This window comes from Sparus aurata, chromosome 9 (assembly GCF_900880675.1).
Source record: "Sparus aurata chromosome 9, fSpaAur1.1, whole genome shotgun sequence".
Taxonomy (NCBI): domain Eukaryota; kingdom Metazoa; phylum Chordata; class Actinopteri; order Spariformes; family Sparidae; genus Sparus; species Sparus aurata.
The window spans coordinates 30,913,474-30,937,926 of NC_044195.1; the positions used below are offsets into that span (position 1 = coordinate 30,913,474).

Genomic DNA, 24,453 nt, shown 5'->3' on the forward strand with positions numbered 1-24,453 from the left:
TTTAGGATAATTAGTGCCCCGAACTCTTGGAATGATCAACGGTGTTCGAGCCCACGGACAATTTAGTACCTCCCTGCTTCACGATGAAAACCAGGACAAAACACAAATGAAAGTCATTGTAAATACAGGCAATCTGATTGGTTCTTCCAGTTTAAATAAAGGTTTGAATTAGTTCACAGTAGTTTTCTGTGTAATCAGTCCAATCATTCACACCCTCCTCTCTCTCTCAAGCAACAAAAAGTATGACTGATGACATTTTCGGGTATCTACAACCACACATTCTCATCCCAGAGGAGAGAAGCAACATGTTTTCTGATATTGATATAACACGATAAATGTGTACAAAATGTTTCTATAAATGTGTGAAACAAACTTATTTTGCTTGTTTGATTTCACATTTACAAATTATTTTGTATCACCGCAGCTGAATTTTGTCAAATCGATCGCACGCTGTGGTCGAACGCAGAACAAAGCTGTAAACGGAAAGTTGCCGAGCAATAATATTCACTTGTGGCTCAGCCCTCCCTACAGCTCCATCAGTCTCAATAACACACACACACACACACACACACACACACACACACACACACACAGCTGTTCCTCTCTCATGCTCCGTGCTCCTTCATCTGCAGCGTTCACACAGCCGTGTCCCTGAAATGTAAACAGGGCGCTGACGATGGAGGGCCCGTGTGGATCCAGGGTTAGGGTGTACGTTTTATTCCCGTTCCCACCCCCCTCGGGGCAGAGGGGGGAGCGTCTGACATGCCAGGGATCCCTCAGGACAGCCGCGGAGGAGAGTGGACGGTCCTCGCTGTGGGAAAAAACCCCCTGAGCCGCCTGTGACCCTAAACCACCTCTGACTTCTGCGTGGTTCTCACCCCGCCTTGTCCTGCTCCCACTGATATGAGCGCTCGCTCTGTTATGTAACCAACATGTGAGAGAGGAGCGAGGCCCTGAAGGCATCTGACAAGCAGCTTTAATCCATATGGGTGTGTGTGTGTGTGTGTGTGTGTGGGTGTGTGGAGAGGGTCGACTAACACACACCTGTTGAACTGAAGTCTTTTATCCTCAGCTTTTAATATTCAAACTCTGTGCATGTCCCGATATGGCAATAACAGAGAAATATGATGAAAAAAATAACCCAGGAATAAAAACAGAAAGCTATTGTGCAAGCCTTATCAGGTCGACTGTTCTTCATCACTTCACTGTTGTTTTCATTTCTCCGGCCTGACTGAACTCGTGCATGTGAAAAATGAGATGCTGTGTGTGTGTTGTGCAATCAGCGATTCATTATAACAACAGTCAATTATGAGTGTAACGCAGTTAAATGACCGAATAGGTTTTAAGTCGGCGCGTTTCAAACTGCCGTTGCGAAATGATTCCTCTGATCGGCTGGTTGAGATCCTGTTATTCGACATTTCTTCACTTTTCTTCTCGTTGATCCGAATGCATCAGATCAGCAGCTCTGATTCTGAATGTTTGTGAGATCAACTCATTTCACACATCGGCAAACATTTGTGTGAAACGCACCTTTGTGCAATCTGCAGCTGTCTGCAATGTGGTATGAAAAACGAGGTTTTGAGCAAACGGCGACTACGCTCTCCATCTTTATTTCATCTTTTCACCTTTTCATACATATGTTTGCTTCTTGATCCTGTGTTTACTTATTTTTGCTTATTATATGACTTTTGCATTTGCAGGTATTTCGTATGAACCAAACTAAAGTATGGAAAGATTTCATTTATGACCTGATGGTGGCATTACGTTCGGATTTCACATTATGATTTCCATTCACCGCACTTACGATCTGTTCTTACCCAGTGTGTTTAGTTCACCTGACACGAGTGAAACAACGAATGAAAGAGGCTCTGTGTTTTATTAATACCTCCCACGCCCCCCGAGCTTCTTTAGTCCAATAAACAAAAGGAAATGGATTCATAAATTATGAGGAAATGAAATCTTCCTTTCATCTGTTTTTCCTTATAAAACAGAAAAATACAACTCTAATCCTTCTGGACTCAAGTTTCTCTTCCACGCCAAATTAAAACGAGCTTAATCGCCTTGATAACTCATCGTTAAACACACATCGTTCCCTCGCCATAGATGAAGTCAAACCCACCAAGACTGTCGTGATTAGTCGAGACTGATTTGGCGATCGGTCGTTAAGATTCAGCCTCGAGGCAGCCTGTCGACGTTCAGACTAAATTTCGTGGCAAAGAAAAGGAATTTCTGAGTGTGAAAAGTCTACAGCCCTCTACTTTCTTCTTCTCCGGCACTTTTTATTAAACAAAACAACTCGAGTGAAAAAGGGAAACCGCACCGAAATGCGAGGGTTGATGAGTGTAAGGAGGATGTTGGCATCTGATTACTCCAGTTTGGGAAGCCTGACATAACCAAGCAGCTGAGGCTGACCACAGTCTGCACCGACTGCTGTCGAACAGTGGAGAGGGTGAATTACAGCCTAGCGTGCGTGCAGACTGGTCCATTATGATAATGGGTCAGAGTGAGTGGGATGACTTCATACAGCTGCAGTTTACAGGCCACTGTTTACTTGTAATGCACAAATGTAAACTGACAAGGCCGAGATATTTTTAACCACAAGTGTGTTCATCGTTTACGTGTTTTGATTAAAAATGAACAATGAGGTTTCTTTGTGTTTCTTAGGAGGGAAACGTGTCTATTCAACAGCACTTCATACAGAAGCCTTCAACATGGACAACACGCAAAAACAGAGACGTGAACTGAACTAGACGTCTGAGGACGAGAGTTTAAAATGAAGTTGTTAAGAAATCGTGACCGAATCCACTTATTTTAGGTTACTGTGTGATAAAAGCCCCGTACATTAATAGAGGGGTAAAAGTTTGGCGATAGTAGAAAAACTTTTATTTACATTTGGATCATAAATTGTATCAAATATGACAGAAAAATGGATGAAATTAAAGGAGCAGTTCACAAAACATTTCCATAGCTGAACATAAAAAAAAAAAAAAAAATCAACCAGCGTAATCCAAAACTCCGGAAGCTCCAAGATTCCTAATTTATTTGAAAAGAAGTTATTTAAACCGTTGTGTGCAGTCGAGCTCTTGCACCCAGTTCTGACGCTTTTAGCTTCTTCAGCAGATAATGTCTGAATTTTCATTTTTGGGTGCACTGTTCCTTTAGCTACTATGTTTAAGACATCGCTCAGTTCTTATTCTTTCGTCCCTCCATCTCTTCTGAAGAGGCTGCCTGCAGAGGAAGCAGCCTTACAGTAGGCCTTATGTAATCTAAACAGACCTGATAACTCTGGATTATCACGTAGCTCTCTTCAGGAACACTAACACGCGACTCCCTCCTCTCAGCTCCGTATCAAACATGTACATTTGACGGCGTAGTTCGTGCGTGCCCGGCTCGTTCTGTATATGGTTACGGGACGCCTGCTCGCTGCTTGTATACAGAGCGTAATACGGGACACATCAGGGAAATATGTGTGGTTCTAAACACAGCGCTAATTGGACCACATCTAGACCATCTTTGCCCCGCAGTTACTCATTACTCAGCAATGTCCTGGCCCGGTTCCCCCACTACAGCAGACCTATAAAAAAGAGAAGCTGGATGACGTAGGTGTGATTGGTTTATGGTTTTCTGAGTATGTGTGTGTGTGTGTGTGTGTGCATATCTTTCATGCTTTCTTTATGTGCGTGCATGTGTTCAGGTGTGCAGTCTAACATCTCCTCCTCGCTCTCCCTCCATCCTCGCTCAGAGCAAAATAAAAACGTCTTCCTGGCAGAGACGCCTCGCCATGAGGGCACATCTGAGGAATGCTCCCAGCATGCTCTACAGCACGTCCAAGTGCGGGGGTCCGGTTGGGGGTATTCACTTCTGTCATCATCTCTGCTGGCGGGGATCAGCCAACCACACATCATCGGCTACAATAAGCGGGCTGCCAGTTGGCATCAGCGTCCCGCAGTGGGCTGTTTCATTTGTTCCACATTCGCTCTGGAAAACCCCGGTGAGTAACCAGCGGGTTACTATATTTAAATCAGGTCCATGAGGCCACTAGTTTCACAATTACACACATTTTACAACATCGTTTTTAGTGCAGTTGGAATTCCGGTGTTTTATTTCTGTCGCTGTTGAGTTCTCGAATCCACAAAGTGACGACCGAGCGGAGTTAAAATAATCACTGAACTATTATTTGCATCGATTCAGTTCAGTTCAGATCTGTGAGTCTGGAAACACGACTCCGCTTCCCTACATGACATTTATTACACGCTGCCTGTCAAACAAACTTCTGAGTCAGCGCCGAATTCAAGCTTGTGCTCGTCGTGACAGCTCGTCTAGCTCGAGCAGATACGAGTCTCGACCTCACCGTTCGGCGTACCAGGTGCTACGACGGTCTTCAAACATGTTTGATTTCAAGCCAGAAGGAACAAGAAGCTCTTAAAGTGCTCAGAAAGTGGAATCTCTGTCAACTTTTAAAGATGGTTTGGTGCGATAAACAACCGTTAAGGACCCTGTGATGAGGTTGATTCTTTTTGTGCAACTGTTTCCAAAGTCAAGACGCAAAATTGAATCCCAACTTTTAAAAAAGTATGCTACAAATTTAAGATTGCACTCGTGTAACTGATGGATCCACGATTGACAAAATCAAAGCAGCAGCAACCAGACATCGTCCTCTCTCTTCCACACATACTCTGACTTTTCAGAAACTTTCCTTGAAATGTTCACGACGAAAATCCAACGCTAATAGTTGTGCAAGTAGCGGCTAATATAGCCTGGAGCCGTTATTATGGATCCCATTTCTTTCTAGCCAAGCACCTCAGTACTCTGCCTCTGATTTCTTGCCTTTGTTGGTCGGGTTGTTTTGTTCTCGGCATGAGGAATGAGATCGGTTATGGTTCGGGGAAGAGTATCAGGGTGAGCCAATCAGAGGTAGAGTTTGGCGGATCTTGGCGACAGAGATTCCCTTCAAACTCGTAGATTTCCGCCCAAGCCAAAGTTGACTCACGTGACATCACATGAGTCAACTTATCAGACTTCACACAGCTCCTTCCTGGAGCCACAAAGTGCTTTATCCCACTTTGTCCTCCTACGCAGCAGTACTCGCTAACACATGTCGGCAATTTCTGTGTAAAAATAGTGGAATTTCCACTTTAAGCAGATAACAAGTCCCTAAAGTGCCCAAAAAAAGCATGTGAGATAAGGTCCCACAACACCTATTAAATGGTCCTGAGATTAAGTCAGCTGTGGTGGATTTTATCAAAGCCAAAAAGGTATTTAGTTATTTAGATTTTGAGCAACTTGGAGACCAAAAATTATATTAACTTTTACAAATACAATAAATATTCACATTTGTTTATTTAACTTTTCGTTTATTCAAGTCTGATAACAGTAGCAGCTGCTGCTGAGAAACAGCTGCATGAAAATATCAGATTCTCATTCGAGTCTTTCGGGAGAATTACCGTCCGGTAATAAACTTGTATATTTTGTAGCTCGTCCCATCTCAGCGGAATGTCTGGATTCTCCGTCTTTCCAGCGTTTTTCTCCGACTAAGTTAATATATGGTCGATACTGCAATCAGTCTGCACCTGAGCGAGGCAGTAAATCATGTCACTGTCTGGCCGCGACCAAAGGAATTCACCAAACAAGGGGCTGAAGACGGCTCACACACACACACACACACACACACACCTCAAGCAGCAGTAATGCACGCCTGCACGTCCACACACAAACACACACAGCATCATCCACTTCCTGTCATTCCGGGGTGGGTGACACATACTGTACGCAGGAGTGTAATGATGTACTCATCTGTGTGATATGCACCAACATTAACAACAACTACTTCCTGCTGCATATTTTTACAATGACCAGTTCTAACATCTATCTGTGATACCAGAAATCCTGAAAAGCCAGAGACGATTTCCTATTTTGTCTGCCTCCGGTCTCCTCTGTGGTGAAAGTGCATCAACAAATGTTTAACACCTCGGCTCGTCAGCGTTTATGGGAGCAATCAGCACCTTTAATGCAGCACAAAAGCCTCTGGGGAGGCTCCTGTTGGCAAGCTGCAGGTAAAAGGGGATAAAATGCAGTGCGACGGCCTGAAGCTGCCTTTTTCTCCAGCCTGGTTTCATGCAAAAAAAAAACAGATAATTGTCGGGGAAGAACAAAAATATTTCATAGTCTGTGATTGAACAGCTACACTAACATATATTCACCTGTATTGTGTCTGACTGCAAATGTGGTGATTAAAAACGTATCATTATTGATCTGCTTGTTAATGTTCCTCTGCAGTATTGTAAACAATGCAGTCATACTGCAGTTGTAACAGTTGTAAAAGGAGCCCCAATGACAGTAAAAGTCTTTAAAGTATCTTGTGTTAAATGTACTACAGTATCAAAAGAAACTGTGCAGCAACTAATGTTCAGTTTTTCCCACAAAAACAAAGGTTAAATTACGGCAAAATAGAAATCAAGTCTGCCGCGACCAAAACAACGAAGAGGCAATGTTTCCCCGGTTGCTATCCCCAGGTGACAGTGGCACAACTGGGCCAAGAACAATCAACTGGCCGTGGGCTGCATGTTGCCTAACTGTATGTTCAGTAGCTGTCTGGTGTTAGTGAGTCTTGTCTTTTTCTTGCAGCTGTTTGAAACAAAGAGCCAGCGGTGCAGCTGATGCAGTGGACTGTGAGCTGTAGTTGCCCCGGTAAACACACCACCACGACTGGCTGTCGCAGCTGTGGTGTCTCTGGGCTCGTTTGGTGGAGCGGACAGGACGGGTGGTGGAGCAGCGGCAGGTCAGCTCATGCTAAAGTCCAGCTCAGCTCTACAGAGACGCTCAGTGAAGAGTAGCACCAGAGGAGGAACGAACCCAAAGGAGCAGCAGGAGACCGGGAGAGAAGCTGGTGTGTTTACCCGCAAAACTACAGCTAATACACCGAAAACAGACATCACCAGAGCTACTGTGTGTTAGCTAACAGTTTGAGTCAAGCATAGAGAATTCGCCCAAATCTAATCAGTTCATCTTTGAGTCCAAATGGACATTTCTTACAGATCTGAAGAAATTCACTCAAGGTGTTCTGGACATTTTGCGTTATCAAGAATGGAACGGATGGATGAAAAACCCTAAAACGTAATGCTTCCGGTCATGGCTATCACTGGAGCCGAGGCATTAAAAAAAGAAAATACTGATGTAAAATACAAGCATGTCAAAACTGTACTTAATTACAGGAGTTGAGTAAATGTACTGTGACATTGCATCACTGTACTTGAACTTGATCTTGAACTTGAAGTTGCTTGACATCAGCAGAGACTTTCAGAGCTGTCAGCAGATGAGTTGCAGCATGAACAGGCTGAACGTTCAGTTAAACAGGTGAGTGTTTACGTCATATCGAGGCTGACAGATTGTGTGAGGGGTGCATCGCTGGTGAATTTTTGCACTAAGTGTCCAAAGGCGTTCTTCTCAGAAACCCAGTGAGCTCAGGTCGAGAGCAGCCTTTTTTAAAATGCCAAGAGAGCCGAGCCCGTAACGGCTGCACATCTTAAAACAGATGTGTTCATGTAGAAAGCATCTAGTGCGAAAGCATCTGCGGAGGATAATAACATGTTCCTGCTTGATTACTGCAGCCGTTATGAAAGAAAAACAAGACATTTTCGAGAAGTATTTTCTCTGCGAGCGCAGAAAAGTGCAGGGGATATTTGCTTTGGTTTGACAAGCACCCAAAACCATTTAAACACACAACATATGAGAACGAGAGCGAGTGAATAATCTCCAAGTCTGACACGGCTTCTTATGCCAATACCAAATAAGGCAACGGAGCAAGCATATTTTTTATTGCCCTTGCAAAATCACTTCATACTCAGACTACGTCCTGCTTTGTTCGGTGTTATTTTAACCGCGGAAAGACGTCATCATGATATAGCAGATTCAAGGACGCGGTCTTATATTTTCCTTTCTTATCTGGATGACTTCTTGTGCCTCAGCAACCAACCGACCCAAAGCTTCAAAATCACTTTTTTTTCATAGATTTATCACGACAGATACACAGCTGCCAAACAACGGTCAGGTCATGTAAAGTCTGGTTTATTTATACAGCCCCAAATCACAAGTTTGTCTCAGGGGGGCTGCAGATAATGACTCATTATCTGCAATAGTAACGGCCTTGTTAGTGGAGCTGATACAGGCTGTTACTTTCCAACCCTGTTTGCAATAATTCTGCAGCACGAAGGGCCCAATGACTCCTGCTGAGTGCGTACAGCATGGAAGCAATTACTTAAAATGAGACGAGAAAAAAAAGAGTGCTACTTACCAGCTCATAGTTGGTCGCTGGAACACAAGATGAAGACACCTAGAAGCAAAAATAGAACTGGTTAGTCATGTTGCTGCTTATATGCAGCGATATTATCGCAAACAAGAGCGTAATAAAAAACAACTGACTGGTAAAATTCCTGCATTGATTGCGTTTAATTTCGGCTTTATGGCTTCATATCTGGAAAGTGAAGCCACATGCACAAGCAAACCAGTAAAGGGGAACATATTCATCAGACTTAAAGCTGCACTGATCAATTATGTGAAAGATAATTGTGTTATGGGAAAGGGCTCACTTCCACAAACCCACAAAGAATCTTCACCCGACTCTGCAGCTCCTTTTCAGCTCTATGGAGCATTTTAGCAGCTTTCAGCTCATTGTTTCAGCTGTGATTGAACTTGTAGCTCCAGGATCTACTTCTCAGGGAACTAAAAGGTTCCTTCACCCTGTTGTTGAAAGCACAACCCCCTAAACAGAACTTAATTTAGACCCCAGTCCCCTAATAAAGGCCTTCTTAACTCCTCCAAAAGGTTCCTAGTTCACTGGGTAAAGTTCCTGGGCTAGAAACGTGGCTCCAGTGTACAAAACCGACCCGGAACCAAACAGACAAAGTTTGCAACTAGCTGGTGAACACTGCGAAGCATTTGGCGACTGAAGACCCTGATGCTAATTGCATTAGGTGACTGGGATATGCTACAACAGATTGTTACGCTGCCCCCAAGTGGCCAAAAATCAATCAAGGCAGCTTTAAATAAGATGACATTGTTACTGTGTGTGGCATCTCCATCAGAATTGCCCTGGTAAACCATTTCCACAACAAAGACTACATCACATTTAAAGACAACGTGTTGGCACAGCAATAACCTGGTTGAAGAAATTAACTGTTCATATCTCCATCTACAGCTCTGATGCTGTAAGATCTTGTTGTTGAATCGAGAGAAGCCGGTCAGTGGTGGGACCGCTCCAACAGATCTCATGATCTGTCAAGTGGCCGGGCCTAATCCGATTACCAGTCGACAGTTTCCACAATCATCCTGCGATGCTCGGAGCGGCAGCATGAGGACCGAGGCCAGTAAACAGGAAGGGTATAATGATAATGGCCTCGAACAGAAGATTCAAATGAGGAGCCTCCAGAAAAAGATGCCAGCTCGATGAGGATGGAGACAAACAGGATGTCACCACTGATGTTTCCTTCCTGTGCGACGTCTGTAAACTGTCACTTTGGTGCCGTTTCACCATCATGTTTCTGAACGGCGCACACCAGAAAAAATCCCCGCAAACTTAATTTTCGACAGCTGACAAACGCGGCGCAGGACCGCTTCACGATTCCAGTTGGCGTTTGCATCCTTCTTCTATAACCATCATACCACTGTGTCTGTTTTAGCTTTGAGAGATTAGGCCTCGGGGGTTATCACCACCGTTGACCTCTGAAAGCACCTTTCATCTTTGCCACCGCTCCGCCGCTCTCCTTATCCAGGACTAATTGTGTCATTGCTTGAACAGAAAGCCCTCTGCTGCGCTGGGGTCTGCTTTGTGTTACTGTTGAAGGAGGCACATTCCCCCGTCTGCCCGCGAAAATAAAATCCAATGCTGGCCCTCGTGAGCACGTCTTGAGGTTTTGCCTTTTTGCCTTTCATTGAACTTCTAATCAGGCTGAGCTACACCCATTTGTAACATATCACAGCCATGTTCTGATCGTAGTTTAGCAATACTGAAATCCCAGAAGCTGCGAGGCACATCGTGTGACAAACGGCATTATAATGAAGCACTGTGGTGCCGCAGAGATGTCCTGGCCTGCAAATCTTATTCTCCAGATGCAGAAAGACGTTTTTGTTTGGTTCAGACTTCAGCCAAATGTCACATCATCATGATTTAATTATTCACGTCTTCAGTGGAAAAGAAAATTATCACATAGCAAGCGTAATGTGATTTGTTTTTACCATATCGTGCCGCATAGATATTTACAGGATTTCACCAGGAAGCAGAATCCTCCAAACTGGGAAGCACTGTGCTGCAAAATAGCACCGACAGCAAGACGTACCTTAGCCACCTAAAAACATGAATATCCGTTTAAACGCGTGCTATATTTTGAACATTTTTGGTGCTTTCCATTGCCCTCAGACAGTTTTTCTTTGGCTCTACATCACCTCAACCATATAACGTTCATATTCCTATGCAGAAGCTCAGCTGTGCCCGCCCCTCACTGTATTACGCCACAGATCAGCTGTTGTAGTCGGACCTTCAGCAGGTGTCTGACAGCAACGTAGAGCATCATACATGTTCAAAATATAGCGTACACTTAAACAGATATATGTTTAAGGTGTGCCTTCTTTTAGGTGCCGACTCCCTGATGTCGGTGGCGGCATCGGCCCCAAAAGCCGGGCTAATTCATCGATGAGGCTCTAATTCAAGCTCCAACTGAGGAATCTTAAGCTACAAAGTCTCTAATAGTTACTACGGACCGTTAAAGCATAATTTGATCGGATGACCAATCTCCTGTACTTTTGAGGTGCCGGACGTTGGACTATCTTACCAAACTAAACGACCACTGGACGACTGCCACCGCGATGTTAGGATGGGTGATTAGATTCATAAAGTGGAGGATGTGTGAGTCACCTTGGGTCATTAGAGTTTTCTTCATCTCTTTTATAGCCGCTCCCCAATGTGGAATACAGGAATGTTGTCTCTAAACAGGAAATGACCTTTTATCAGATCTCATGCTTTTTTCGTTCCTCGTAGCGGCCGATACACTGATACGTGCCTGAATTCCACACACATGGAATCAACACAATCTTTGTTCCGTATTTCTTGGGATCAGCATGTTCCTCTGCGACACAGTCGCCCAACACCTTGTCGTCTGTGCGACCTGAGTGACGGCATCCCGCTGGAATGTGTCTCTGTTTTTGCGAATTCGTCTGGCACGGTGACGGCTGTCTGGAGTTGACAGGATACTGTATCTCGGTCTGGCTCGAATCACCTCCATTACAAGTTATTCCAACCCCTCCTTCCTCCTCCACCATCCTTATCACTCCACGCACAGCGACATGCCGTTCCCTTCTCAGAGGCCCGGCTCCTTCAGGTGCCTCCGCCTCAGCACCGACTCCTCAGGCCTGGTCAGTGTTTCCACCAGACACTCCACCTGCAGTCAGAGAACACTGACCATGCACGCTAGAGGCCAACTTACAGGATCCCGAAGCCAAACCGCGCTAAAAGCCAGCCTGAAGTTGGACATGAAGCCGTCTGGATGAATACAATACACTCTACTTTGACTGAGACCTTTCCTTCATAGATTCAGCCATCAGATAACGTGTCTGTGAGGCATTAATGTGAAATTTAATCTCGTAATGTGACGTTCCGGAGACACTGTGCCAGCGAACAAGAGGGCAAAACATCAAGACAAAGAGCCGCTTCACCAAGTCTCCTCTCCGAACATCAAACAGGCCACGGCAACTGACATTTAGCTGAATGTCACGTCTAATAAAATTCGTACTTATGATTTGTGCTAAACAGAGTTAACCGTTTGAGACGACGCGAATGCCAAGTTAGCCAGTGTCGCCAGTGTAATAAAGCCACTGAGGGAAAGGTCAGAAGGAGAGGGCGCTGTAGGTAGTCGGCCCACCACAGAATAGCTCGCATTCTCCCTCACTGCTGCGTAGCTGCCTCTTAGCCCTTCTGCCGGTGTGGGACTTTGCACTGTTGCAGCCAAGATCTCCCAGAAACCACTGGGAATATTAATGTGAAAGGTGCAGGCAAACACTTAGCAGCGGGGCTAGCTTCAGGTCAAGGAGCGGGAAACCACCGGGTGAAATATGCTCCTGACAAAAAAAAGGAAAGCACGGAGAGAAGAAGCGATGCTTACGTGCTTTCAACCAAACAGATAGTTGTCAGGACAGGATTTTTATCAATGCTAGGAGCGCAGTCAGTTCAACACTTTGGTTCCAGACTGAAATGTCTCAGCATGTATCTGGTAGATTGCCATGAAAGTTGGTACATGGCGACTGCTCCTTCAAGGTTTACGATAAGGTTTGTAGTTGTTGTTGCGAGTTGAATGTCTCAACAACTATGGGATGGATTGTTGGGCTTCAACTTTCAACAAGTATTCTGGCGATTATATAGATGACTGATAAATGTTCAGCTGATAAACTGTCATGAAGCCATAAATCCTTACAAATAAGAAGCTAGAACAAGAAGATCTTTTGACATTTTTGTTTGAAAAATGATGAACGAATAATCAACGATAAAAATAGCTGGTGACTAATCTCAGTCTGGTCGGCTAATCGTTGCAGCTCTAATGGATTGACATTTTACCAAATCAAGTTGTTCTGGTGCCTTTATGTTGAACTTGTAACTGGATGTTGTGTGTTTACTTGATTGCAGAATGAGAGCGTGGTGTTTTCACGGTTTCCAGAGGCCAAATGTGACAGTGACACGGTGGACCAGCGGGTCTGTTACATGGTTTGTTGTGATGCAGGGACGGTTTCTAAGTTTAGCGTTCATAGATTCTTGGTGTTGCCATTTATATCCTCTATGAATGCATCAATCAAAAGGATACGTTCAGTCTTTCTTTGAATGCAGTACTCACGTGAGATATGTGAGAGTGCCGTCAGGCTTTCACGAGACAAGACCGGAACAAACCGATGACAAATATCAAACATGGAAACAACCGATTAAATGAATTAAAGTCATTTTAATGGTAAGAAATGCATCCAGCGGCTTCTGAGTCCCGCTTGAGTCGAGATGAAAAACCTCCACACAGCCTTTGTCCGGGCTCTGCTGTGCGTGGGGAGGGAGGCCTGGCCCGAGTGTGTGTTGATGCTATCGGGAGTATTCAAATGAGTGTAATATAATAAAGGCTAATTGTGTTGTTGCATTCCGTACATGCTTGTGTTAACGGCAGTAAACAAGGGCCCATTTCCTGCAGACAAAAGTCCGTGTCAGACGACTCCGGCTCGTCCGGACGGCGTTCGCATGCAGTCAGCTCCCTGACACACTCCAGACGCCGTCGAATTATGCAAGTCTCTCGGGTCTGAATATGATAATGACCCGCGCTAATGACGGGACCGGTGCCGAGCCTTAAATAAATGATGGATTGATTCATTATTTGAGTAAACAAGCCGCGGCGAAAATCCCTGCTATGTTTTACGTGTAGGACTCTCAAAGTTAATGCAGGGAAATCAAACAGCGGCGTGATGAATCGCCGCAGAGAGAAGCACACTCCGGCTGAAACGATCGCCGCGCAGGTTAGCCGGCCTCCGCCGCGGAACGCACGCCGCAGCTGAGAAAGAAAACCTTTTCCCTCCGAGCTGGCGTATAAACACACGGCTGCCCTGAGTGCTTTTATGTTTATCCAGCTCCTTGCATCTGGCACATCCCAGCAGAACTATTCAGTGTGCAAATTCAATTTGTGAGCCGTAACCAGTAACAGAAGGCCTCTCTGCCGCCGTGATGGTGGAGTGTGCCAGAGAGCCGCTCCGTATGGACTTACTGGGACGTTATCAAAGCGCAGAGGAATGATGGGAGAGCTCCGGTCCAAGTGCCCATGCCTTATCTCGATCTGCTATCGCCGATTTATGACTATTTTGTTCTATCGACGGGAAGATCACTTGCGAGGGGGAATCTCTCATTTTGTGAACTTTGTCTCTTTTCTCCCTCTGTACATTTCATTTTGTTCAGATACTCTCTCCCGTCCGTCTCCGTCTCAGTTAAAAGTTACGGCCCCTGTTTTTCCTCCAGGGAAAGTTGTGGAAAATGTCAGATTTATTGAGCAGATTGGACTGCAGGACATGCACAAGACGGAGCAGGAGCCTCCAAACACTGTTACTTGTCTCACCGCTGCTGATTTATGTTTCGGAGCAGGAGGACGGCTTGAGGAATGAGGGCACGAGCGTCTGTTTCTCGTTTCGTGTCTTTGCGTATACACGATAAGCTCTGTGAGTCTCATTATTTCAGAGAGCAGCATCGATTAGCACATTAATCAATTAGTCAATCAACAAAAAATTCATCTGCAGATATTTTTGATGTTCTTTTCATGCATTTATTGTATTAAAAACAACATCCTCCGGTTTCTGCCTCTTTAAAGGGACAGTTCACCCCAAAATCAAGACTATATATTTTCCCTTTCAGTCCAAGATTGTTTTTGTGTGAGTTGCAGAGTTTCGGAGATGTCTGCCTTCGCTCAAATGTAATGAAACCAGACGTTACTCCCCGAAAAATACATTTAAAAGAGTCGAACAGCAGTTTTTCTCTCCAGAAATCATTTAAGCGATTAATCCACAGACCTTGTTGTGAGCAGTATCACGTTGGAGCTCTTTCCAGCCAACCGTATCACCACGCAGAAGGAAACATGCAGCTACTCATATCGACTGAAGGGTCGTGATTGTGACAGCTTAGTTAAGTTTGCAAAGTTAGCAAGCCATCATCGTTTTAAAAAACTCAACAGCAACGAGTCTTTCCAGAAATCATGGCCACGTTACTGAGGAGGAAAATATCAACGTTTACATCCCATTTGCTTCTTTTCTCTTTGTGACATCAAAGTTTCTGACTGCTGGTCAAACAAAACGAGACACTTAAAGACGTGTGGAGAAACATTACTTCTAAAAACACCACAGCCTCATTCATCATCTTGAAAAATAAAAGAATTATACCTGCAGGTAATCGACACGTGTTGTGCTCCTGTATGTTTGTGCTGTTACCTGTGTAGACTTTATAAGATTAAGATCAACGTCACTGCAGCAGCAAACAACCGAGCAGAGATAAAAACCGTATTAAACAAATGTGAAGATAATAAAGAACATTATGTAATTCAGCCTGTGTGTGAACACGTTGAGCCCCGGAGGGATCCGACGGCCTCTGCATGTCCCTGCCATGTTTCTTCTCCACGGCCGGGACTCAAGCGGCCCCTCTGCCGACCCGGAGCGCCTGTTCAGTCTCATCGGGCTTTGTTGGACAGGACTGACTGGCGAGGCGAGGGGGAGAAGCTACGGCTTGTTTCTTTTGTTCCAGAGTTACAGCGGGGGTCACGTTCCCTTCCCAGGCGCTTTCAGCTCGCAGCCCGTATTTACCAGCACGCTAATTTACACATTCGGCACGGCTCTCACTGTCTGGCACTGCGCCAAGTGGTGGAGGAGGAGGAGGAGGAGGAGGAGGAGGAGGAGGAGGAGGGTGGAGACGGCAGCCATAAAGGAGCACGGTTCAGGGGGAAGAACGCCGTGTGACACCCAGAGTGAAAGTCACTCATGGAATGTAACTAAGTACATTTTTTACTTGTACTTTACTCGAGTATTTCTACTTTCTGCAACATCATACTTCCATTCCACTACATTCTGAAGGCAAATCTTATACTGTTTACTCTGCAACATTTAAGCGATAACTTCAGATAGTTACTAGTTACTTTGCAGATTACATGCTGCATCAGAGCCAAAGTAGACTTTTTTTTTCAAAGTATTTATTAAAACTACTAATTCTAATAGTAGTAGACCATATTAAACAGTATATACATACATGTAAATACTTTTTTTTGTACTTCACCTTTACTAGAATTGTACAGATTGAATGTACTTAGTTACTTTCCAGGTTAAAAGAAGTGTTTTCTAATCATCTAAGTTACTCTAATAACTTGTTTGGTTCCTCTGATGGAATGTAACAAAGTACATTTTGAGGTACTTGTACTTTACTCGAGTATTTCTACTTTCTGCAGCGTCATACTTCCATTCCACTACATTCTGAAGGTAAATCTTATACTGTTTACTCCGCAACATTTAAGCGATAACTTCAGATAGTTACTAGTTACTTTGCAGATTACATGCTGCATCAGAGCCAAAGTAGAATGTATCTATTGAAACCACTAATTCTAATAGTAGTAGCCTATATTAAACAGTATATACATATATGTGTAAATACTTGCTACAATTCTAGTAAAGGTGAAGTACAAGAAAACAGAGTGAATGTACTTAGTTACTGGTTCCTCTGATGGAATGTAACTAAGTACAATTACTCGAGTTGTGTACAATTTTGAGGTGGTTTTACTTGACTTTTTCTGCTGCTGTATACATCCAATCCACTACATTACATTACTAGTTACTTTGCAGATTACATGCTACATCACAGCCTAATATATGTATTTCTTCTTTTGATAACCACATTCGTCGCCAGAAAATTACTTTTACTCAAGTACTATTCATATGGATGATGTTCACTTTTAAGTAATATTTTAACATAATATCTTTACTTTTACTCAAGTACGACTTCTGGTACTTTTTCCATCACTAATGAAAGTCTTACTTGCAGACCTGGTTTCTTGCTGTGCTGTTTCTGATGAGAAGCAAACTGATTTAATGTGTTTTCACTGCCAATCCCATTTAAAGTCCTTCTGCACTACAGCGACTCAACATTTTTGGGCAAAGTGCTGGTTTGCAGTCTCACCCCCGAGACGGATGAGAAGATCGATATCTAATTCATCTCATCACGTGCAGGACGCACAAATGTCTCCGAGGTGTTTAGCTTAGCTTCGCTAAAAGAGAAGACACAGGGGGGGATACGTCAGCCCCTTGTCAAAAGTGAATAATAGTCTCACAGCATCTGCACATTTTGTTTCTTAGTGACAATGTTAGGATGAAAACATTTTTCCACATGATGTCATTGGACATCTGCTCACCCACAGGAGATGTTAGGAGCGGGTGTGCGCTGACGGACAGAACGAGTCAGACAGGACGGACTCAAACGGAAAGAAATTGTAGGACTGACGAGTTAAGGAAGTCGTGTATGTCAGGGAAAATACTAAAGATGCTCGTCAGATATGTTTTACATTCAATATATTGGTGTAATAAATTGTGTCTGATAGTTCCTTCACAATAAAAGTTCCAATACCTCTTTAAAAGAGTCTTTAAAAAGCATCTGCGTCTCTCTCACATATCCAAATATTGTTTATTTCACTGCTGGATATGACTGGAAGTCTCCTACTGAGAAGTCTGTTGGGGTTTTATATCATGTGATCATTTAATGTCACAGCCCATCTTGTACAAACATGTGTTAAACTGAGATTTAAGGTCAGCACACAGAAACTTCCTCCTCAGTGGACGAAGGTGGAAACGTCCACATTTACGGTCAAACGTCCAAGTGAAGCAACAATAAGCAGGACGTATTATTTGAGTGGAGAGGGACTATAAAGTTTATTCTACCCTTAAACCACAGGACTGACTGCCAGGTCGGAAACTCGTCCCAAAACATATGAAACATTTTGATGTATGCCTTCCACTGTGCCCTTAAACACACAGAGAGACGACCACATGATATGATACTGTGGCTCTCACAGTTATTGTGGTAACTAATAGTTAACATTGTAGAGGGCAGGATTCACCACAGTCTCAACCATAATCTCATATCACTGCACTGGGCTCAAAAAAGTAATGGGATGTAGCTGACAAGAGCAATCTCACCACAGGGTCCATTTAGTGGCTGGTTCGGAGCTTTCAATCATATCAAATGGGCTTCATCAGCAAATGGAGTCGCACAGACGACATGGAAGATTGTGTTATTTTACTTTTCTGCACGGATGAAGGATGAGACGGCTGCACAGCAAGAGACCGCTGTTCTAGACAGAGTTTCAAGATCGTGTTCGAGATCATATGTCAACATTTGTAAGCATGAAACCACTTAATATTTTGAACAAGCGTAAGATGGCTGCATAACGAGAGACCACTGTTTGCAACGGCATTTCAGCATTTGTGAGCATGAAACCACTGAATATTTTGAATAAGCGTAAGACGGCTGCAGAGCAAGAGACCAATGTTTGAGCTAGTGTTTCAGCATTTGTAAATGAGAAACCACTGAACATTTTTAACAAGACAGGAGAGGGCTGCATAACGAGAGACCACTGTTTGCGACGGCATCTCATCAATTGTAAGCATGAAACCACTGAATATTGATAAACCACTATTGGAAACAGCATGTCAACATCTGTCAGCGTCACACCACGGAATGTATTCAACAAGATGTCAGACCGCTGCCGAGCAAGAGACCAATGTTTGAGCTAGTGTTTCATCATTTGTAAGCATGAAACCACTGAATATTTTGAACAAGCGTAAGACGGCTGCAGAGCAAGAGACCAATGTTTGAGCTAGTGTTTCAGCATTTGTAAATGAGAAACCACTGAACATTTTTAACAAGACAGGAGATGGCTTCATAACGAGAGACCACTGTTTGCGACGGCATCTCAGCATTTGTAAGCATGAAACCACTGAATATTTATAAACCACTATTGGAAACAGCATGTCAACATCTGTCAGCGTCACACCACTGAATATATTCAACAAGACCGTCAGACCGCTGCCGAGCAAGAGACCAATGTTTGAGCTAGTGTTTCATCATTCGTAAGCATGAAACCACTGAACATTTTCAACAAGACAGGAGAGGGCTGCATACCGAGAGACCGCTGTTTTCAACGGCATCTCAGCATTTGTAAGCATGAAACCACTGAATATTTATAAACCACTATTGGAAACAGTATGTCAACATCTGTCAGCGTCACACCACTGAATATATTCAACAAGACCGTCAGACCACTGCCGAGCAAGAGACCAATGTTTGAGCTGGTGTTTCATCATTCGTAAGCATGAAACCAATGAATATTTTTGACAAGACGTGGGGACAGTTTCTAGTCGAGTTTGTGGTGCTAGAACCAAAAATTCAGAGCCAGAACCATCACCAACTGCTTTTTGTTACCAAACCTAACCAGTTCATAAGTGCAGGACTGTGATCAGGTCAAACTGAACCTGACTTGTACATTTCGAACATTTATTCTTGCAGTGGACGAGCATCATGCGATCTGACCGAAAGCTCCAGAACAGACCATGAAATGGACTTTGTGGTGATATTGTTTCGTTTTGTCCGTATCGACTCTGCATGAGGAGTGTCTCAGCGTGTTGTTGTGAGGAGGGAAATCGGACAAGCTGAGACGAGCCTGTGCTGACATTTAACACACCACGACAAGATGAGCTGCTAACTTCAGGAGGAGGGGGGAAAAAAAAGCCCCTCGGAGGGAAGAATATCACAGCGTTATGTTAACATGCGAGGATCTTACAACCACAACAACCCGCCCTCACACCCACACACTTTACTGCATCTAATGACAGATGGATGAGCAGGTTTGGGTTTCACATTTAAGCCCGCCAAAGTCTCTCCTCTGCCTCCTGTGTAATCTTCTTTCAACCCCATACAAAATGGTTTTCCTCGTGCACGTGTCAGGTCGAATATGGGAAATGTTAGAAAAGAGATTGTGTAAGGATTATTTGTAAGAATCTCGTTTTGACATCCACTATGAACATGACATCGACTGAAAGAATACTGATACGCTGTCAGATCTGCATAACCAGACTCCTGCAGGCACTAATCACTGCTGCACCGGGGTTTCCAGCACAAATATTACTATAATAAATATGAATAATATGTCCCGAAAGGCAGAAATCAACACTGCCATTAGCAGGTCATAAACAAGCTGGAGCATTAAATTTTGATTTGCAGCATTTAAACAGCAGTTAAAATAAGTCTTCACAGTCTTCTTTTGACGTAGAAATCCACGTGGGTAACAGAGAACATGATCATTCACAGAAAAAGTCACGCAAAACATGGGAAGCTAAACGCATCTAATATGTCGATCCAGACAAACGTCTCCTCATCTTTTTAGCGTGCCGGTCCTCCAGTCGCAGCTGCTTGTAAAGATTTGGGAACCTGGCACCGATGTTTCCTGTCTTTCTGATCGAGACCAAGCCCCCCTTCTCCATCAATCAGCCACGGAAGGCAAACAACAATATGAGGGCTCTCTGGCCAATCTGAGGAAACGGGTCTGCTTTCTATAAACATTCCTCGGAGAGACGTGAAGCCTTGATAAGAAGAAGAAAAAATAAAGAAAATAACCTCTCCGCCCCTCTAGGTCGACTGCTGGCACACACACACACACCAACACACACACCAACACACACACACACACACACACGGCGCATATTTCACATAGCGTTCACATGGATGCTCAATCATATGGGAACTGCAGTTTCAGCAGTTTTTAACTGATTGAAGTGAATATGAATCAAAGCAAACTCATTTCAATAGATGCATCGTGCAAAGTCTGAATATTTTCCATGTTTACAGTAAAAAAAAGTACATTTCATTTCATAATTCATAAAAAAAAACTATACGTTCAAACTCATCCATGGACAGGATTCAATGATATATGTGTTGTTTCTTTACGTTTTGAAACCAGAGTTACACGGTAAACGGTTGTTATATCAAAGTCATAAAGATGTTATCAGATGCAATGATGAAAGAAAGTCTGAACCTGTTAGTTTAGGAAACCTGAGGGGGAAAAACAGGGTGGAAAAAAAAGCCCCCACCCACTCCATTCCTTCCCGGTGGCTGTTCCACAGTTTTCCAATAACGTTCTAAGTTGAGGCCTTTAGAGAACAGCCAGGAGCTGCTCCTCTCAAAACCTGCCATAAATCTCAAAAGTTGCTGTGTGCAGTGATGTAAGATGTGACCGCCGAGGTTCAAAGCGATGGCTGCTTGTCAGAGTCCATCAGATTCACATCCACGAATTAAAATCAACAGCTGAAATCCAAAGTAAATGAGTCGGGATAGAAACAGACTTGTGTGGTGTCGGAGGTGAAGTCCTGAGATATGACATCACAAACCCCTCGTCTCTCTGCTGCCTCCTGAACAAACACACTGAACACAGTGAAAACTGGGAGCGGGGTCGTGGAGCAGGTCAGCTCACAGGGGTGAAAACCACCGAACTAAAACATCCTCATTGTTCTGTCTTTTTTTCTGCTTTAGCAACGGCGAAGTATTTCCATACAACAGATTTGCTTTGACACCAAAAAGTCTTGACAAACGGTGACTTCCTCCATCATCCTGCAGACCTACAAAGAACATTTAAGTCAATGTTCGTTTCAAAACAAACTAATGTGTGACTGGAACAGCAAATATTGGCATCTTTTCATCTTTTTTTGACTGGATGGCGACAGCGTGACCGGTCCTACGAGCGCGTTTGTCCACGACTGACTGAGTGAGTGAGGGTTGAAGTTACAGCATCGGTCAAGTTTTAGCATTTCCCCATTCGCTGTTGCCTTTAGAAAATTATTCAGAGCAATCGTTAAGTCCATCCAGAGAGGGCGTCACTTTACGGGGGTTTCACCAAATTGCATGTGACTCCTAAGTTATTGCACGCAGACAAAGGAATGTGATTAAAAAGTCAAGAACTAAGAAAAAAACATCACTAAATAAACCAATATTTGATTTGAATAATCTGTGCTGATACCCAGCTCTAGAGGAGGGAGAAACGGACTCTTCCCCCAAACTACTCAGATGGTAAAACAGTCTAATCATCCTCTAACCAGTTACAAGGCAAAATTACCCTTAGATGGTTTAAAGACTGAGACTGAAAACAGACACAAACGTTTCTCTGTAAATTGTTGGAAAATTCAACCTTTTTATCCTTTTCTGTTGGTACCAAACTGGTACAAACTGGTACAAACTACCAAAAGAATGTCCACATCGTTCCATACAATACACATACATCAAAACAAAGATAAATGTCCGTGAGACGTTAAGCTTCACCAGCTGAAGGGCATTTTTCTCCAAAACACGCTGAAATTTAACCAGAAAAAGGCTCTTCACCAACAGCCTGTCTATCTGAGGGCATCAGGGCAACAAAAGCAGAAAAGAATCTATAGATCTGTGAACTGAAAACTCCCCACATGGCTTAAAACATCGCAAAACTTCAGCTGAGTTTCATTGGAGGAGCCACATTCAATAAGCATCATGTTGCTTTGAAGCACAACCAGGTCTGTGTTCCCGAGACGGAGCCGTGCGAGGGTCAAGTAAGGCCGTCTTCAACATGACTGCATCCTCTGCTACAGCTAGAACACGTGAATAAGCAGACAGCGGGAGCCAGTTGTTTGGGCAGCCATCTTGGTGTTGTCTCTGCAAACGGAGAACGATGTCGTCTGGCGATCAAAAACGTAAAGCCGGCAAACTGTAAAGCTGCGTCGAAGCCTGGGAGAGTTTCTTTTTTTCTCCCTCTTTCTTAAATACGTTCCTCGACTGTGAGAGCCATTATACCAGGCTTCAAGCTTGATTGCATGGAGTCATTTAAAAGATTAGCCGTCATTAAATGTTGCAGTATAATGTTCCTCTTTTGAGGGGCATTATAAAGACTTTCTCTATTTAAGGGGTATTAGACTGTGAGGGTCTGCAGAAAGCTCCCGTCTGAGCGTGCTGGCACCATCGAAGGACAAACAGAGATTGCGGTAAAGTGGTTTCATTCAGAGTCGAGCTTGAGCGATCACAACTTTCTACCCAAAAAAGTCTGAAATACAAAACCCCGAAAACCCGATTCTGCGCTTAGCTTTGGTCAGAGTGAGTTTGATTTGTGGCACAAAAGAAAAAACCAAAAAATTAAAGCGAAAAACATGACATCAGTTCTGAGTGAAGGATCGGGCGTGTTTTGGTCCAAGTTGGTGGGCTTTGTGGTGTCTCGACGGTGCTGAGAAGTTACAGCCTGAGAGCAGTAAATTCTAAAAAGAGGTCCAGTGTTCGTTTTAACTGCAACATTAGTCTCCGGATATGTTCCTTCATGCACTCTTTAAACGCCTTCCTCTGGGCCTATGACAGCAGTTTCTCATGTGTGCCAGACGACCTGCTAAGTAACTACCATAAGTGAGGCATTATGAGACGCCCTTGAAAAATGCGAAGCTTTTACTGTGCTCTCATTGGATGCTATTAATTATACTAAAAGCCCGACTGTAAGGCATGATGCTTTGGCACAGCCATAGGTTATTTATGTTGCTAATGTATTGCAGGTTCACAGCATGTGCCAGCATTCAGTCCAGAGGACAAAGGGTATAAACAAACTGCTGTGCACACAATTCAGTCCTGCAGGGCGTTTTGTGAGGGTACAAGAAATTCAAACGATGCACACTATCTATCTATCTATCTATCTATCTATCTCAGTCCATCCATCCATCTGTCTATCTCAGTCCATCCATCCATTGCTTTCTCCTTGTTATGCTTCTTTAAAACAGACCCAGTTTTGGCGCCATCATCCAGCAAATAAAAAGTACCGCCTTGTTGAACGCCTCCGTGCACCAGGTCAAGTTGCTTTTCTTGAGCTAAGACGTTGAACAATTGTGAAGTGAAAAATGCGTTTTTTACGAGGTGCTTTACGACAGTGAACTTGACCTTTGACCACTCAAACTCTGACTGGTTCATCCTCGAGTCCAAGCGGCCATTTGTGCCAAATTTGGAAGAAATTCCACCAGGAGTCAGATTTCAAACATACCTTAAAAACAGGTTAGCCTGATCACAGGCTGACATGAGGTTGCTAGACAACTACATACGGTTATAGGGACTGAAATCTGCTGTAAAGGGAAACTAAACGTAGCTCCAACAGTTGTGCAGACTGAACAACAGAGAACAACAGGGCAGCAGAACAATCTTCAGACAATCTGACATGAGGTTACTTGACAACTAGACATGTGGTTGTACAGACTGACATATGCTGGAAGGGCAATTACACGGAGCCCCACCATCGTATCATTGAGCCAAACCAAGCTAGTCTTGACGGCTACCTTGGGCGAATCAACCTAGCCTTGACAAGGAGCTGACATAACTACTGGCGTGTACGAAACACTGAGCAAACCTTCTGCACATTTGTTTTCTTTAAACAGATTCAGGGAAGATCTCACAATACAGATCGAGCACTTTCCACACATTAAGCATCACTGATGAATGTCTCCTCTTGTTAAATGTGGCGTGATCTTTAAAACTGGCTCTCACAATCCGTACATCCATATTTAAATGAGAGGGGAAACAAGAGAGGAGATGGTGGTGTCTGTGGCATTGTGAAGTGAAACAAAGCTTCCAGTTTTATATCGAATTTTTAAGACCAACATCCATCAAACACAAGCACTTTGCACAGTCGCAGTGTGTTTTGTTTCAGTGAGAAAAACGATAAAACGCTCTCTTTTACATTACACAGTAAGGCGGGAGGTTAAACTGTGTCTGAAACACAGACACACACACACTCCGAGAAAGGATTACATCAGCAGAGAAGCATGAGAATTCATGCTGGTGGTTTTATATGGTCATGGACCACTGCCTTATCCCTAATCCCA

General features: G+C 43.7%; 1 protein-coding gene across 15 annotated transcripts in view; it reads right to left on the reverse strand.

The window, feature by feature from the left end:
* Window positions 1-24,453, reverse strand: part of tns1b (tensin 1b) — a 173,932-nt gene that overhangs the window by 64,784 nt on the left and 84,695 nt on the right. For all 15 annotated transcript variants that reach the window (XM_030427833.1, XM_030427822.1, XM_030427829.1 and 12 more), the window contains one exon: window positions 8,291-8,329. In XM_030427833.1, the coding sequence (XP_030283693.1) occupies window positions 8,291-8,329 (39 nt within the window). The remainder of the gene's footprint in view (window positions 1-8,290; window positions 8,330-24,453) is intronic.